At 45.5% G+C, this 18,410-nt stretch overlaps 1 protein-coding gene across 4 annotated transcripts in view; it reads right to left on the bottom strand.

Annotated features, from left to right (window-relative positions):
- Positions 1–18,410, bottom strand: part of MYH10 (myosin heavy chain 10) — a 90,321-nt gene that overhangs the window by 16,351 nt on the left and 55,560 nt on the right. For 2 of the 4 annotated variants that reach the window (XM_071452824.1, XM_071452825.1), the window contains 17 exons: positions 17,892–18,035; positions 17,485–17,580; positions 13,728–13,846; positions 12,966–13,118; positions 12,382–12,555; positions 10,951–11,124; positions 10,095–10,209; positions 8,995–9,057; positions 6,494–6,687; positions 5,576–5,697; positions 5,130–5,199; positions 4,872–5,032; positions 4,210–4,318; positions 3,993–4,124; positions 3,109–3,315; positions 2,031–2,168; positions 1,453–1,576 (listed from right to left, as the gene is read on the bottom strand). In XM_071452824.1, coding sequence (XP_071308925.1) covers positions 1,453–1,576; positions 2,031–2,168; positions 3,109–3,315; positions 3,993–4,124; positions 4,210–4,318; positions 4,872–5,032; positions 5,130–5,199; positions 5,576–5,697; positions 6,494–6,687; positions 8,995–9,057; positions 10,095–10,209; positions 10,951–11,124; positions 12,382–12,555; positions 12,966–13,118; positions 13,728–13,846; positions 17,485–17,580; positions 17,892–18,035 — 2,295 coding nt within the window. The remainder of the gene's footprint in view (positions 1–1,452; positions 1,577–2,030; positions 2,169–3,108; positions 3,316–3,992; positions 4,125–4,209; positions 4,319–4,871; positions 5,033–5,129; positions 5,200–5,575; positions 5,698–6,493; positions 6,688–8,994; positions 9,058–10,094; positions 10,210–10,950; positions 11,125–12,381; positions 12,556–12,965; positions 13,119–13,727; positions 13,847–17,484; positions 17,581–17,891; positions 18,036–18,410) is intronic. The other 2 variants (XM_071452826.1, XM_071452827.1) reach the window with 1 other exon arrangement.

The following is an 18,410-nucleotide window of genomic DNA, read 5'->3' as shown; positions in this document are numbered from 1 at the left end:
CTCAGTGCAGATTCCCCTCACACCCTTCCCAAAGCTCCCTCTGGACAGGATGGAAAGGGAGCCCTGCTCAGGAACCACCTCAGGGCCACCCTGGGCTGTTTGGGGTTTTGCAGACAACCTGAGGTAACTCTGCAGTTTTCTCCAAGCAGTTTCACATTCCCAAAGATTTGTGCTTTCCCCTCTGTTTTTACATGAAGTTCCTGGTGAGTGACACTGACAGCAGTGTCACAAGACTCAATTTTGTAATTGAGAGAGTTCCCAGCAAACTGAATTAATTTTTTTTCCCCAAATATCAGTGCCTAGCAGTGCCAAGACTCTAGCAGAGAGACATTAATGGCTTCTTGAGTCATCTCCAAGAGTAAATATCATTTTACTCTGCTTTCCTAGCCAAGAAATTGCATGCCTTAAATATAAGCTTTAATTTCCCCTTCTAAGGCCATCAGTCTTGGACTGGCTCTGTAACCAAACATATCTGTCAAGTTCCTAGTCCTGATTTAAGCACAGAGCTACTCCAGCATTATTTTCCAGTGAGTAAAGCTTACTTAGACCCACCTTTAAGTCTCTGGATGCAACAGTTAAAGACAAGGCTCATCAATCACTGCTCCCCCTGTCAGCTCAACACCTGCCTGCACAGATAAGGTAAAGCTCTGACCTCCTTCCAGAAGCACATCAGCCTCAAAATATGCACCAAGACAGGCCCCAACACTCCAAGTGCAAGAACCATTCCCAAATTAGGGCTCAGAGAACAACTTTCTCTGTTATTTTGCAACTTTGACTTGGCAGCTCATTAATGTTGTGCAGTATCTATAGTAATTAAAATAAAACAGCACAAAATCAAGAAGGGTTGCATATGGGGCAGGTTGAACTTGTGACAACACTGGCAAAACAACCAGGAATAAATGGCTAAAGGAATGGAACCATTTTAGGTGGAATCATGGAATGGTTTGGGTCGTAGGAGACCTTAAAGCTCAGATCATTCCTTGGGCAGGACACCTTCCACCAGGGCAGGCTGCTCAACAAAATAAAACACCATAAAATAAAATATATCTCTAAATATAATGAAGATAAATATTAAGAAAAGCAAAACAATTGAGATTTGCTTATTGAAACACAACCCTGGAAGCCTAAAGAGTGCCTGCTGCCATTCCTGCAGGAACACACTGCTCTGGTGTGAGAGGGAAGTGGGAGAAGCTTCCAGGAGCCAGGATGTTTTCCCTTGGTGCTAATGGACACAGGCAAGAGCAGGAATTCCTGTGTCTACAAAGGACATGGATCCTCAAAGCTGAAACCCTGACGAGTTGAGCAGGAGAGAGACTGAGCAGGCAGGGGCAGCAAGCCTGCCAGAGACACAGATTTCCCCCAGGAGCAGCAGCTGTGGCTCTGCCCAGCTCAGGGGAGCAGACCCTGTCCCGGGGATCCATCCCCCCTGGCTGCCCCCAGGCCATTCCAGACCTTCCAAATCAGTGATCATCATCTCCTGCTTGTTCTTCAGCTTGGCCAAGTTTTTGGCTTTTTCTTCTTCTTCAGCCAGCTGAGAAGAGCACTCAGCAATCCTATCCTCCATCAGCTTCTTTTCCTGGGGAGGAGAGAGGGGAGGGAAAATAACTTCAAAACAACTTCAACACAGCTTCCACAGTCCCTGAGCAGTGCAAATGTACAGAACCCACAGAGGCTGTCAGACAGCACAAGGTTCTATTACACATTTTATTTCTAACACAGATTTTATTTCAAGTGATTGTCAGTATCAAGGATCAACTGGAACTGTTTGGAACCATGAACACTTATTTTCCAAGAGAGACCTGAAATTCAGCACACCTGGCTTTAGGACAGCACTGGAAATCTGTTTGCAGAGAACAATGGCAGCTACAAACCATTTTTCCAGCTCTAAGATTTGGGAGAGTCATGAAACTGGGAAGAGTGCATGACAAACTGCCTCTGGAATGCCAGCCCAAGCTCATCCCCAGTGTCTCACACCCAAAGGTGCCCAGACCCTGTGCCAGCAGCTCCTCCACCCTGCACACTGCTCCCACCTTCAGAAATTTGGAATTTTGGTCCTCCAACAGCAGGATCTCCTCCTCCATCTTCTTGATCTTCGCTTCAGCTGTCACTTTTTCAAGCTGCAGCTTCTGCCGAGCTCCCTCCTCCTCATCGAGCTGCTCCTCCAGGTCCTGCAACAGAGACAGCTGCATCTGAGCATTTTCCAGGTGATAACTTGGGTTTTGTTAACTTAGTGACAAAGATGGGTTACTTTGAAAAGCCTCTTGCCCTACCACACAGCAAACCCCCATTTGCTTTGCTAGATTCATTTACAGGATCAATGATCAGGTGAGGAATGAAGGGCCATGGGATGCACATGGAATTTTTGATGCTCTGGATTCCAGCTTTGGGTGAAATGTGCTCTCTAGGGAAAACAAACTCACTGCCACAGGCTTCACCTTCCTAATTCCAACTATAAAATAAAAAATCTGTAATTAATGACAGCCAATCAGACCAGGCTGATTGGTCAGAGGCCTCCCAGCACACTGCACCTGAATGGGGCTCCTGGTGGAAAACCACCAGGATCTGAAAGAGATTCCACAGGAAACAACCCTCCTTATTTCAGTATCACAGCTGAGCCAGTCCAGTTATTGACACAAAGAGCTAAAAAGCAATAATGCCCTGTGCTCCTGAGGGTTTAAACATGATTCATTTAAATATGATTAATAGACATTTTTAAATTGCATCAAAAGCTGTGAGAAGTGGAGTTTATTCCCTCTTCAACTACTTTTAATATTTTTAAAGGCAGGTAAGTTCTCAGCTACTCCCTTTTTCAGGGCCACCATCATTTAAAAGAAAGCATCTAAATAATCTGATTTTCAAAAGCACCTCAATCAAGTAAGCTGGAGGAAATGACATTGTCTTAGTGAAGTCAAAGGAGTCATTTCCTTCATGATGTTCCCTGGATTTCAGTCCAAAAGGAACATTTCTCTCACAAGTGACACCATGAGAAGAGAGAAGAGAGAAGAGAAATCATTTTATTCCACTCAGGAGCCAAATTCCTCTGTCCTGCAGAGAAGCTGAGGGAGCTTCCCCATCCCACTTCCCACCTCCAGTCACTGAGAGCCATACCTGGATATGGCCCTGCATCTTCTTCTTCTCATTCTGCAATATTTGGTTTCTTTCCTCCTCCTCCTCAACCCTGGACTCCAGATCATGGAGAATTTCTTCCAACTCTTGCTTTTTGGCAGCCAGGCGAGCCCTCATCTCCTCAGCCTCTGCAAAGAGCTCTGTCTCAGCCTGGAGCTGCTCTGCAAGGATGTTCTTCTCCTCCAGCACCTGCAAATACAAAAGGCAGTGAAGCTTTAAAAACGACACTTCAGAGACTCTGGTCAGAGATTACTTCAAGGCCACGCTGTGCTCCAGTTCCTGCCTCCCCTGTCCACATCCCAAACCCAGAGGCTTTAGGAGCAGCCCAGAGGACCCCAGCTCAGAATCCAGCAGCATTTCCTGCAGAGTGGCAGGGCAGTGCCATGGGCTGATCCTGGCACTTCTGGCCAGTCCCAGGCCCCATCCCTGAGGATGCCACTTGTCACTGGAATGGAGGCACTGCCTGCCAGCCCTGGGGTGCCCCCACCCACTGAGGTGCATCCATCAGCTCCTTGTCTCTCCAGGTGACACTGGAACTGCTCTTCCTTCATTCACCAAATTTCTGCCAGCACAGAAAGCCACCAAAGATCTGCAGAGCTGCCCCAAGTGTTTGCCCACAGCCTGCCCAGCCCAGGCACAGAATGACTCTGCCACTGAATTTCTCCTGTAAACCAGGGAAGGCCACAAAATCAGGTTTTGTTTTGGTAAGATGTTTCTGCATCCCTATTCCACATTCCAGGGCTTTATCTTCCCATTCCACACTCCAGCAGAGTGGGAATCAGCTCACCTGACCCTCTTAGGCTCCCCCACATGGGACACTGCACAATCCCTGTCCTGCCTATCAAAAGCTGATCTTGGACACAAACCTGTTGATGTTTCCTTTCCATTTCCTCAAGCTCTGCCTCCACTTTTGTCTGTTTTTCTTTCACCTTCATCAGCTCCTCGTCCTTGGCTTGAAGCTCTTCTTCCTGACGAGTGACCTGCAGAAGAGGCTTCACCTGCACAGGGGGGAAATGAGGATGTGAGAGCCTGCACTCAGCTATTTACAGGTGAATCAAACAGAAAAGACAGAACAGAAGGAACCTTGGTGAAGACTCTCCACCACTGCCAGTGCCTCAGCTTCAGATATGCAGCACAATTCCTCTGCAGGATTTTCAATGCACTCAGCTGCTGCTGCTTCTTTGCAAAGGCCCTGAATACAGCAAAAAGTTAAAAAAATAAATGTGTTAAATACAGCAGACCATCATTTAATTTTCAGGTTACCCAACCCTACAACACTTACAGACCATAAATAGGCTTATTTATAAGTTTCAGTAACTACACTGAATTTATGAGTTCTGCTCCTATAGAGTCAGAGCAAGAGCTGCATTCACCATTTCCAATAATTAAAAACGCTGTTTGCTCTTACTCTCAACAGGCTTTTTTTCTTAAAAAGACAAAATCAGGATGGATTAGCTACTTTAATTTTTCAAAAGCAGCTTTCCAACAAACTTCCAGGAACCTCCAGTGGGACAGGAGGAGAGAAAATGAATTTGCAGCCACTGTAAAGGGCTGTGTGTGCCACAAAGGGAAGAGCAGGGAAAGGAGATATTGTTAAGGAATGAAGGTGCAAATTCTCCCCAGGCAAAAATCCTCTTAATACCCAGGACACAATTACAGTTCCTCAGGCAACACACTCAGAAAATCTCTCCTGAAATTCAAGTTTTAATGCACAGCTCCCCATCAGAGGGGCAGAGTACACTCACTTCCTGGCCAGGTATCCCCTGCACACTGCCTGGAAGAAGATGATGATGTCTGTGATCTTCAGGTCCCTCTCTTCCTCCAGGTGTGCCAGGACTCCAGCTCGGAAGAAGATCTTGCTCTGTCCAATTCTGTACAAGTTGGGGTCCAGCTCCAAGGCTCTGATCTGAACAGACAGGCAAGGGTGTTGTTGTTACACCAAGAAAAGGACAATTATGGGGAATTTTCCAATGCTTAGACAATATTTAGCAATGAACACTTACCATACGCTCACAGGCTTGCTTACCATCCATGAAACCTTTGGGAATTGCATTGGGAGTGAGGATCTCATACCTGGAAGGCAAATGAAAAAACACCTTTACACTCAGCAATGAACAGTGTGATTTAGAGTATAAATTAAGTGATTTATAGTATAAACTTAGTGATTTATAGCATAAACTACAGTGACCAAGTGCACAGTTAGGGAATTCCTCCAGGAAGCTTTTCCAGCAGCCAATTTTGGATTGTTTCCCTTCCCTACTGCCTTCAGAATAAACTGCAGTAGGTAAACACTTGAAATTCAAGGCCTCACAACCAGGTTTTGATTCCCAGGTTTTGATTCCCTTTGAGCTGTGCTGGGAGAGAAGGGAGGAATGTGGGGTCTCTAATTATTTAATAAGGAACTCAACAGGCTCCTAAGAACAGAAAAGGCTGTTGCTGCTGCTGTTACCTCTGCCTGAATTCCTGGAACACGATCCTGTTAGGGAATCCCTGCCGACAAATCCTTATTCCTTCCAAAACCCCATTGCAGCGGAGCTGATCTAGAACCAGGTGTGGGTCCAGTTTTCCAGCCTGGAGAAAACAAAACACGGATTCTTTTAACTGGTCTTAGTGGCAAACTGTACTTTCAGTTTTCCAGCCTGGACAAAATAAAACACAGATTCTTTTAATTGGCATTAAATTAGTTATAAAATTAATTTATATTATTAAATTATAAATGAAATAAATTATAAATGAAATAAATTAAATTAAATCAATTAAATAAATTATACATTAAATTACATTATTAAATTAATTGTTACAGTGGCAAACTACTTTCCATTTTCTAGCCTGGACAAAATAAAGCACAGATTCTTTTAATTGGCATTGAATTAATTATTAAATTAATTATAAAATTATTTTCTATTATTAAATTATAAATTATAAATTAAATAAATTAAATTATAAATTAAATAAATTAAATAAAGTAAAAAATTAAATTATATTATTAAATTAATTGTTACAGTGGCAAACTACTTTCCGTTTTCTAGCCTGGACAAAATAAAACACGGATTCTTTTAACTGGCATTAAATTAATTATTAAATTAGTTATAAAATTGATTTATATTATTAAATTCTAAATTAAATAAATTATAAAGTAAAAAATTAAATTCTATTATTAAATTAATTATTACAGTGGCAAAGTGCACTTTCAGTTGCTGAGGCCAGAAGGCAGCTGGTGAGTCAGGGGACAGGCAGGGAGCTCTGAGCAGACATTGTCCAGTGTGTGTGACAGCCCTGAGTGGAGAGGGAAGGCCCGGGCAGGGCGCAGGGCTCGGGGCAGGTGGGAACAAGAGAAGCAGGCAGCAGCAGTGGCCTGCAGCCCTACCCTCTTCTCGTGGTTGGGGATGATGCAGCGCACGAAGTTGGGGTTGGTGTTGCGCAGCGTGGCCATCAGCTTGGTCAGGGACTCCTTGTAGAGCTGGCCCACGGTGCGGAACATGCCCTTCTTGGTCTTGTAGGCTGAGCCAAAGGCCGTCTCCGTGATGCCCGTCACCTGGTCCAGCCCCACGATGCGATCCACTGCGGGGGACAAGAGGCAAGGGCTGAGCGGGGTGGCCCCGGTGGCCCTGGTGGCACGGGAGCAGCAGCAGAAGCCGGGGACAGCGCTGGCGGGCGAGGCAGCGCAGCGGGACCGCGACACAAGCTCGGGGACCAACAGCCACAGACTCATCCAGCACAGGAGTGCAGCTTCAGGAGGTACAGGCTGGAACATCCAGCTCTTTGCCTGCAGTTCTACATGACCAGGAGAGCTGTTTTCTGTGGTTAAATCCCTTCATAGAGAGGCAAATGCCAGCTCACGGGCAGCTCTCTATCCGAGTCCTTACACTGCACAGTGCTCATGGGTTGAACATTTGGAATTACACAGCTGTGCATGAAAAGTCACTTAGGACAATGAGATAGCTTAAACCTGAGTTTAGTTCATCTTTCAACAGAAATTTCCAGAAGAGTTGGAAATAGTGTTATTTCAGTGGCAAGAGGGGAAAAAGTATCTGCCAGACTTGTGCTCAGCTGCTGTTTGGGAGAGTTCTTCCCATTTCTTAAATACACCTGCAAAGATCTCCCTGCCCAAAAGACAAGTTTCCAACCAGGAAAACTCCCCACCAAAGCACTTCCAAGCTGCCTTTACTAAAGCTTCACAATAGAGATTTGTATTTGATTTTTTGGAACATTTTGGGTAAGGATCTCAAGGGTTTGTTTTTCAGAAGCACAATTAGAAATGTGAGTGCCATTATTAAAACCTTGAAGGTGATTCCACGTGCATGTCAAGGGTTGTTAAACAGTTCACTAAAAGATACACAGGTGGTTTAACACCTCAGTAATTACAGCTGGTGCTTCTCAGGACTGAGCAAATCCCAGCATTTGTGGGTTCTCCATGAAATCCAAGCTGGGCAACCAGAAACAAGAATCTATTTGTAGGCTACAGCTTCACTTTTGTCACATTATCTTCAAATTCATTCAAACCAAAGCAGAGGGAATTGTGCTTTGCTATCAGAATTATCTGACAAGTAAGGGACACTATTTAACTTCTTCCCAATATTCAACTGGTCAAAGGTCTATTTAAAAAAAAGGAAAATTAAAAGCAGAGAAATACAGGGCAGCAAATTTGAATAATCAGTTTTAAGTCTTGTCTGTAGAGCAGAGCCTGGATCCTCCACAGGGTTTTGAACACAAGAACTAAACTTATTAAAGCTGGAGAAGTAAGTCACTGATGAGGTGTTTATAAGGTCAAATCCCAAATATTTGTTTTGAAGCAGGATTCAGTCCCAAATCAGACATGGGACAGAGACTGCAGGAGTCAGTTTTATAGGGGATGGAATGATTGTCAATATTAGGAACCTGCAGCCACCAGGACCCACTAAGGACTGCAACCACTCAGCTTAATTTCACCTTGTACTTCCTACAACTTGGCACACAGATCTGATCCTGCCCAGTTTTGTGCTGCTCCCCTCTAGGAGGGTGATTTCCATTTCAAACAGGATGACTGGAGTTAAATGTGAGCTCTGCCTATCGGTTAAAGCATGAACTGCATGACTGGGCCACCACCCCTGGCTGGAGCCCCTGGATCAAAGCTCTGCAGGAATTCCTTTAGGAACAGCCCTGGTTTCCTCAGGGATGGGATCTATCAGGAGTGGTGAGAGATAAACCCAAAATCTGAGGGCACAACCTTCACATCCATGTGTTTCTAAACTTGGGGAGAGGAATCCAAGAAGGATGAGGAAGTTGAACTGAATATCTAAACTGTCTTCAAAAACATTCCAAGTGCATTTATTGATTTCTCAATACCCCTAAAAACATCTGCAGCTTATATAAATATTACAATTAATAGGCTTTTAAATAAAAGGACAATTCCAACAAGGCTGGAAGAAGTTTATTCCACTTTCTACCCCCACTAAAACTGCAGCACTCATCCTGATACTTCAAAACATTCTTGAGCTCTCCTCCCAAAAGGACACAGCCACGTCCTAAAACATCCCAGAGTTTTGTCAATGTTGGACTGCAGAAAGAAGCTTGATAGTGTTCCAAAGCTTTTGCATTCTCTCAAATGCTTGCAGCTACCAGAATTGTCACTTTTAGAGGCAATTCTACATCTCCTCATGGAACCAGGAAGCAACAAACCTTTTCATCTGCAATGCAAAACTGGAGATGCTTTGTGTGTGTGCAGCAGCAGCTGGACAGGAATGCACTGGGGGCCCCAGGGGGGCTGGGGGGGTTTTACCTAAATTCAGCATGAAATGAGAAGTTCATGCAAGCCTACGAGCAAAAATGGTTCTCCTGGAGGTACAACAGCCCTGCCTTTAGTAGGCCTAGTGTTTTATATCCATTCACCTGGTGGCTCATGAAGACCAGAAATATTGTCATAGAAACAGGCTCTCTGAATATTCTGAATCTCTAAGGCAGAGAAACAGCAGAAACACAAAGACAGAAGAGCAGATACACAAGACACTTGAGTTAGTAAAAACAACAGGTTCATCAATTGCAAACACACTTCACTGTGCCACAACATATCCCATGCACATTTCAATGGTCTGTGGGAACAGGGTGTGAGGATTTGGACCAAAACACAATTGTGCTCTGTGTGTGTCCTCCAAGGGAAAGGGGCAGATCCCCAACCAAAAAAGTTCTTTATAGATTCATTAAAGCTGCTCTCTGTGGCTGCCCAAAGAGGGAAACTCAGCATTAACCTCCAGCACCACCTAAATCACAAGCTTCATTTCCTCCTCAAGCAGCAAACTGCAGGGTTTATACCCTGTGACATGTGAATACACACTAACCAGCAGACTGTGATGTTAAAAAGCAGAATAGAAAAGTCCCTGCTAAGTATTTATGTGGCTATTTCTGCTTTTGGAGTCATTTGGTGCAAGTACTGATAAATGCTTCCAGGTGATGGGCAGGTAACCTGGCTGAGCAGCAGTGTGCAGCTAAAACAGGATTTGATTTTAGTCTCAGCCCTTCTACAGCTGCTATTGCAATGAATTTGAGGAGATGTGGGTTTCCAGAGTACCACCCACCACTGCACAGGAAATAACTGTGCTGGTGCTCACAGACACAGTGTTTACAATGCTTTACCAACAGCAAGAACCACCCCAGCTGTTCACACTCAGGGCTCCACTGCAGCAAGCCCCAACCAAGGGTTCTGGACAAGATTCCACATGAAATTGGACACAGAGAAACAAGTAATAAGTGAGTATCAGTTCCAGTAATGAACATGAGAAGCAGCTACTCAGAAATGGTAACATGTGCAAGGGACCAGAGGTGCAACTCAGCTTCCTTGGTGGACTTTGGGCACTAAGTAAGAGAGAAAATGCTGTAGGGATTTACAATGGAGAAGTGGAGGGTGAGGAAGGAACAGGCATTAAAAAACCCCCCCAAACAACTCATCCAGGCAAGGTGAAATCACCAACAATCTGTGCTCAGAGCTCTCTTACCATCCTTCCAAAGCTCAGCCACGAATTTGTCGGAGGACTGGTGCAGGAGCGTGGCCACGTTGTCGTTCAGGGGGTCCATGTTCTTCATCAGCCACTCATCTGCCTTGTAGTCCACCTGCAGGGCAGCCAAGGGCTCAGGCTCAGAGCAAAACCAGCTCCAGGTGTCCATTGCTCAGCATCAAACACCAGAGGTGCTTCCCTCTCACTGCCCAAGCTCAGGAGCACCAAGGCTGGCAAAGCCCTCCAGGCTCAGATCCAGCCCTGCCTGGTGCTCACATTTGCTGGCTGAGCCTCCTTAGGACAGCTCAAAGTTTGTCATGCTTTTGGAAGAGTAAATGGGGGTTTTCTTTAAAATTCAGCAATCTGACTGCTCTCTTACTGACAGCTGGGTGTTTATTTGCTGCCCAGTTTATTGTCAAAATGAGTTTCATTTGTGAAGATGTAAAAACAGCTCTAGGATAGTCACCAACTACTTTATCTAAATTACTGGAGAGTAAATTAAGGATGTGCTGCAGCATGATTTTTTAAAATTTCTCTCAGTATTTACATTTAAACACTTGGTTCTATACAGAAAACAAAGTTCTTATCTTTAAAGGGTCAAATCTGTGGTTTCCAAATAAACCCCAGCTCAGCAGCTAAAAAAATCATTGATACCAACCTGGGCTTCATCACAACCCAGGGAGCCCTAAAATTCCCTTATTCCCTACAGAGATTCCCTAAAATCTCTGTAGACCAGCATGGTTCTGCTCCAACCAAGGCAGAAGTTGTCTGTTTTTGCATCCAGGGTTGGGAAGGAAAGCAGAGAACTTTCCCCAAACCACCCTTTCCAAACTAGAATTTAATGTTGAGCCCTTACCTTCCCTGCATAGTGAATAATGCAGAAGTCTGCTTTGTCCTTCAGTTGCCTTGGCTTTTGGAATTTGGAATGAGTTCCTTGCTCTTGGACCAATTTCTCCACAAATGTCTTGTCAGTAGCTTTAGGGAACCAGCATTCTTCATCCAGCAATGCCAACACACCAGGAGGATTTGCCTGAAAAGCAGTTTGAGAGTGTGTTCATGTTTTATATATGTATACATATACATTTTTTTTTCAAAGTTTAATATTTCCAGTGCACCACTGAACATCACAATAAGGGTAGTCCCAAATGTTCCAAGCCTAATTTCAGTAAAACAAGCTGTGGGGGAGTCCAGGTCAAGAAGGATGTCATAGCTGATTCAAACAAACTCATTGCAATACCCATGGGGACACCACTGAGCTGGTCCACGCTGACCAGAGCCTTGCTTTGTCAGGATTTATACTTAAAAGGTTCTGAGGGAATGCAAAGTCCACCCATTGGGTGAGAGATGTTTCAATGTACCTGGCATCACACTTACAGAACAGCTGGGAGGGTACTGAGGTTTGATTTGAAGTTAATAAATAACTTGAGGTGTTTTAGGATATTCACCTAAACATGTGCACGCTGAGGGCAGCCACGCTTGTCCCCTGAGGTTTTTTGGAGGAGATTTTACCTTCCAATCTCAGTTCCACACATCAAGTGCAGACCTTTGATAACTGAAACCAGATTTCTCTTTTCCCATAGGGAAACAGGAATGCAGCTTTTCTGCTGGTCAGGATGCACAGCAGCAGCACTGGGAGCTCCCCTGCACCCCAGGATAACAGAAATGGGCAGGAGAGTACCTGCACTGGCCCAGGTTTCATTTAAAAGGTTCTGACATGGACAGAACAAACTTTCTGGAGTCTCTGTTCTCCCCATCTGCTCCTGCTGCTCCTCAGCTTCCATGGATTGAGCAGCCAGAGGAGGATGTTAAAAACCACAGTGACTAAAACCACTTCTAAGATCCTGTTTTCCTATTGGCAAGGCAATTTTCTGAGGGGAAACTCTACTCTTCATGAAGTTTCAGGAATTTTGTTATTGATTTCCAATGAAGGAAATCTACCAGAAGTCTTGGGAAAACTTTCTACCTGAGTCCCAAAGCTCCTACACCACAATGGCACAGTTTAATGACACTGACAGAATTAATGACTTCATTAGTACCAGGGAAAAAGGTATAAAAATAGCAGCTTCATATCTTGAGCTCAGTGTTTTGCACTGACATAAGGGCAAAATCCCCTCTGGATAAATCCTTTTATTAACAATACACGGTATTTTAGATTTGAACTTCAGCATTCCTGTTAATTCCCTTTTAATGACAGCTCCACAAAGAAATGTCTCATTTGCAGGCAGCGAAAGACACAGTCAGCACTCCAAGCTCTTCTCCTCAGAGCATTATTCATGTGCAGACTTACAGGTCTTTCAATTAAGTCAATGCAAGGCTGCAGATCCAGGCCAAAATCGATGAAGTTCCACTCGATGCCCTCTCGCTGATATTCCTCTTGCTCCAGGATAAACATGGTGTGGTTGAACAACTGCTGCAGCTTCTCGTTGGTGTAGTTAATGCAGAGCTGCTCAAAGGAGTTCAGCTGCAAAACAACAGCAGTGTTCAAGAATGAGTCAGTGACAAGACACCACAGATCTGGGAGGCAAAAATTTGACTTTATAAGGAAATTCTCCAAAACTTCGCCGAGTTCGAATGTAACGCAAAGAAAACTGGAAAGCAATTCTACCAATCTCCAGGACATAAATTATAGTAGGAACAATTAAATTATAGTAGGAACAATTAAATTATAGTAAGAACAACTATCACACATAAAGAAGGATTAAATATTAAATTATGATTTTCTGGCACTGTAACTTTGGGCTGTCAAAGCCTTTGTACACCTAAACAAATCCCTCGTGTAACCTCAGACCACACTGCCTTCGGTGCCTCTGCACTGTCCTGACCCCACAGAAACAGGAAAAGGAAACCCTGAGCAGGGACATCTCCCTGTACCTCAAAGATCTCGAAGCCAGCAATGTCCAGGATGCCAATGAAGGAGGCTCCCTGGCGTTTGGTCCTGTCCAGGGCTTTGTTGATGCGGTGCACGAGCCAGCGGAACAGGCGCTCGTAGGTGGCCTTTGCCAAGGCTTCCACTGCAAAGTCCGCCTGCAAACCCAAACAGGAACATTTATTTACCCTGGAAAAGCCATCAAAAGGACACAGACGTGGATGTTATCACAAATAACTCGGTGAAGGAAGAAGCTGGATGGAGTTAATACCAGTGAGGAATGAAAACAAGCAGTAGGAACAGTTGGGAGTTTGATCAATGTTAAGAAAAATTTCTTTCTAAACTGTTCCATAAAAACAAAAGGTCTCCAAGTATTTGATAATGTCACAACATGAAAGGATGAAACCAGGAGAAAATCAAGGAAATGGAAAGGTTTCTTCTGTTCTACAAATGATTTTTACCATATAAGAACATTTCACAAAGACAGTAAAGCTTTAACAGAGCAGCAAATGCTGAAAGCCAATTGTCTCTGTTAGGAGCTAATGAGGAAAAGGCAGCTTCCCTCAGCCTTTAAAGGTCTTTAAAGCACCTTTTAAGGCTCACCTGTTCTTTGGTCTGAGCTTTGTGGACCTTTCAGAGCTCACCTGTTCTTTGGTCTGAGCTTTGTGGACCTTTCAGAGCTCACCTGTTCTTTGGTCTGGGCTTTGTGGACCTTTCAGAGCTCACCTGTTCTTTGGTCTGGGCTTTGTGGACCTTTCAGAGCTCACCTGTTCTTTGGTCTGGGCTTTCTGCACGTAGTCCCGGCCCACCTTGATGCGGGGGGTGAGGATGGCGCGGGTGAACTCCATGACGTTCATTCCCAGCAGGTGGCAGAGCTTCTGTGCGACTGCGAGGGACACACGGACACGGGGACAGAGGGACAAAGGGAGCACTGAGACACCAGGAGCTGCCATCTCAGGAGCAGCACAGGTGCCCAGGTCAGTGCCAGGGTCAGTGCCAGCCTCGGGGGCTGTGTCCCCAAGGCTGGCAGAGCTCTCCACAGGGACACAGCTGGATGTGCCTGGGGAGCAGGGAAAGGCTGGAATTCATCAGGAGCCAGCTCATTAACAGCTCATTTAGCTGCTCTGAAAGGGAACACATCCCTTTTCTGATGCCCAAGAAAAAAGGACAGCATGGGGACATCACACATCAAATCCACCATCCTAAAGGTGCCTGAAAACCCGGCTCAGGGCAGGCAGCTGTGCCAGCCCAAAGCAGGGCTGTGCCACCTTGCCAGGGAGCTGAGCACTCCCCAGGACAGGCTGGCACAGTGGGAGGGGTCCCTTCTGGAATGGGATAACCTTTAACCCAAACCAGCCTGGGATTCCAATACTTCACACAGAACAGCAGCACAGGCAGCAGTGCACTCCAACAGCAGGAGCCTCCTGGTGTCATTTCATTATTTAAATGTGCATTACCCACACCAGCCCTACAGGCTCCTGCTGCATCAGTCCCTCCCCTGAACACGAGGCCCAGGAGCTCGGGTGGCTGTGATTCCACACTTCTAAAAATGACAGTGACACTGAGGGTATTTTTAGATCCAGGGAAGTGTTGCCCTTTAGCAGGAAGCTCTCCACACCACCCAGTAAGAACTTGGCCCCTTATCTTTATCATCTGATAGCTTCTTTTACTGTCAAAATGAAAATAAAAAGCTGGATTTTTTCAAATAGCATTGGAAAACAGATGTTCATACTAATATAGGAGAGTTTCTGCTGCATTATTTTTTTCTTTAGTATTAAGAAAACTATTATTGCTCTTTAATGTTGAGATTCTCTGTCTGGCCATATGTTCACTGGAAGGGTTCATGACCTGACACACAAGCAGTGAGATCAGGGGAGTGTCACAAACTGAGCACTCCTTCACTTGAGCCACAAACAGGAGCATTTCTGGGCTCTGAGCAAACAAATCTGCACCAGCACATCAGATAAAACTCACAACCTCAGGGGCCAAGCAGGAAGTGCTCTCAGGATTGTTAAAATAAACAAATAAAACAAGGACTTGAAAATATTAAGTAGCATGGGGATGCTGTAAAGGATATTGCAGTGCAAGGAAGGAGGGTCCCAGAGCACCCCAAATACCACACTCAGCTCCTTGCATAACCCAGGGACATGGAGTTTATTGTCCCAGCCTTTCCAGTCAGTCATAAACTGTGCTTCAGGTGAGAATGATCCAAATAAACCACAGCAGGAGTGATCCCAGCCAATGATCCCAATAAACCACAGCAAGTGAGATCCCAGCCAATGATCCCAATAAACCACAGCAAGTGAGATCCCAGCCAATGATCCCAATAAACCACAGCAGGTGAGAATGATCCCAATAAACCACAGCAGGAGTGATCCCAGCCAATGATCCCAATAAACCACAGCAGGAGTGATCCCAGCCAATGATCCCAATAAACCACAGCAGGAGTGATCCCAGCCAATGATCCCGATAAACCATAGCAGGGGTGATCCCAGCCAATGATCCCAATAAACCACAGCAGGAGTGATCCCAGCCAATGATCCCAATAAACCACAGCAGGTGAGAACGATCCCAATAAACCACAGCAGGAGTGATCCCAGCCAATGATCCCAATAAACCACAGCAGGTGAGATCCCAGCCAATGATCCCAATAAACCACAGCAGGAGTGATCCCAGCCAATGATCCCAATAAACCACAGCAGGTGAGAACGATCCAAATAAACCACACCAGGGGTGATCCCAGCCAATGATCCAGAGCAGGTAGTAGAAGAGACCTCAAGTATCACCAGTTCACCCCCTGCCACAGGCAGGGCACCTCCTTGTTTGTTTGTAATGAGAAAGGACAATTGAAAAGGTGGGACTGGAGAAAACCCTGATGTCCTGAGCCATGTTTTATTACTGCTGGGGTTTGGACAGAAAGTTCTGAATTAATTACAAAGCCAAGATACTGAGGAGCTCCTATCAGAGGTGAACATGAACTTTATGAGGTTGCTCTGAACTTCTGCCCTCCCAGCTGCAAGGTCCCTTCCCAGCCTGGTGAGCATGAATTGACTCTCCAAGCCCAGCTCCTCCATCCTCCTGAGCCACAAAGGCTCTGTGGCTGCTCTGACAGCTGTACTTGAGCCCAGGATTTGTTTATCTACATTCACCATCTCCAGGGGAGAATTTGGTTCCCAGGTTCTTTGAATGGGTTCCCATCTCAGTGCCCACACAAACTCCTCCCACCCACACAGGCAGTGCCTGGCTGTGTCACACCCAGGCTCTGAGCAAGGGGAGTCCCTGTAGGGACACTCTGATTTCTGCAGAGGATGCAGGGTAACCCTCACAATGGGATGTGACAAGAAAAGAGAGATCAGTTACCCTCAATTCCTCCAGCAAGATGCAATAACTTAGACCATATACCAAATTCTTAAATATAAGAGAGCAGAATATGCTTTGTGATCTGAGCTTTTCATCCTTTTGGCTTTAGAGGTCAGAATTTTGGATCCAGTACTATAAATACCTAAGAGTATCAATGTATTTATAGCCAGTGTTGTAATTCAGAATTGATGTCTAAAAACCAATGGTAATGCAACTACAGACAGCCAAGAAGCATCTGTCTTTCCACCCTACACCTTCCACAAGGACCATGACCTGGGTGGGTTCTCTAAACCAGGAAAAGCCCAAAAAATTAACCCCACACCCATCTTTTCTCCCCATTGCAACACAAAGTGCCAAAAGCCAGGGCAGTAACTACTGACCTCTAACCTGGGCAGCACCACTGCCCTCAGAAAGGACAATTTTGGGCTTTGCAAGTGACCCAGGAGCTCAGGAATTTGGGGCAGTTACAGAATGAGACCAGACAAGAAGCTGAGCTCAGCAGCCCCTGGGAATGGGGGTTCCCCTGCCCCTCCAGTGATGCCAGCTCTCCAAAATGCCTCTCTTGAGAACATTTCAAAGGCTGGCACTGCAGCCTTCAATAAAAACCTCAAATGTGCCTCTCAGCAGCTTGTTGGGTTTTTTTGGGGGTGGGGGAAGAAATGTATCCTTCCCAAAGCTGATTGCATTGCAGGCACTGATAAATTCAGTGTCAGCCACGGTGCCAGGACACTCCAGAAGTGAGCCTGCTCTAAATGCAGCATTCCTGTCCTCAGCCACTGCACCAGGGAAGTTGTGCTTGGCTCCAGGGCTCTTATCATTGGCAACAAAACTGCTCTCAGCAACCAAAGCAAACAAACTGATTTAAGCATGAACTTCTTGCTAGGGCTTAAATCTTTGGAGAGAGCAATAAACAAGATTACAACCAAAATACTTGTTCCAAGCTTAGCAGCAATGCAAACAGCATCAATTCCCCTGATGGACATTTGCATTTGTCTGCAGCAGGAGATGGAAAGGGAGAGGTTTAGGAATTGTTTGTTGGTGCCATCAGCCCAGGCCCCTCCCAAGGATGCTCAACACTGCTCTGTGCTTGCCAAGATTGCCCTGGACAGGGCAGGCAGAGAGCTCAGCACAAGCCCAAGGACACCCCCAGACATGGGAACTCACCAGTGTTCTCTGGCATGGAGGCCTGGTCTGTGTTCCTCTCCTTCTTGAAGGAAATGTTTCCAAACTGCAGCACTGAGGACACCACTTTCAGCATGGCTGTGATAACAAGAGACATTGCATCAGTTCCATGGCACAGGGCTCAGCTGAACACACTTTCCTCCTGTTTCTTGTGTCACTCTCCTTCCAGATTGCAAGGAGAAAGAAGTTCAGGGAGGAAATACAGTTTGTACTGTGCTTTTTGGGCAAATGGCTTGAATTCAACTCCAGTTGGAGTCAAGCAAACATTTTCTTCAGGCTGTCAGAGACACTGAAGCAACATTAAACTTGGTGACACTAAATTAGCAGAGTGTGTGTGTGAGAGAGAGAGGGAAAAGGACCCTGGAAATTCCAGAGGCTCCATAACTTACACAGGATCTCATCGTGTGAGAAGCCCATGATATGCATGGCTTCCATTGTCTCCTGGAAGTTGTCCTTGTCTTGTTGCCCAGGGATGGGGATGTAGCCATTAGATAAAAATCTGTAATTGTTAAATCCCTCGAGCAGCAGGTCAGCTGTGTTGGGGGAAGAGGAGGAGACAGAAAAATAAGCTCAGCAATGCTGTTCACACCCACCCGTGCTCTGTTCTCACTCAATTCCCCAGCTCTGCTTTAGGAAACCAGTCCCTCAGAAAGGGCTACAAGCCAGGAGAGCAGCTTCTGAAACCCTAAAAATACCCTAAAAATACAAGTCCACCTCCCAAGCTGAGGCCAGACTCAGACTCTCCCTGCAGCAACCTCCACAAGCTCTTCAATGCATTACACCAGCCCCAGAACATTAACCAGATCCATCTCAAATCCTCATCTGAAATATCCTGAAAGGAAACCTCTACTGAAAGCTACCAGACCCAGGCAGAAATGGAGCTGGGGATTGATGATCCCATCAAGGAT

This window comes from Agelaius tricolor, unplaced genomic scaffold (assembly GCF_023055355.1).
Source record: "Agelaius tricolor isolate 1412-34295 unplaced genomic scaffold, bAgeTri1.0.p SCAF_35, whole genome shotgun sequence".
Lineage (NCBI taxonomy): Eukaryota > Metazoa > Chordata > Aves > Passeriformes > Icteridae > Agelaius > Agelaius tricolor.
This window is presented reverse-complemented; position numbering and strand designations above follow the sequence as displayed.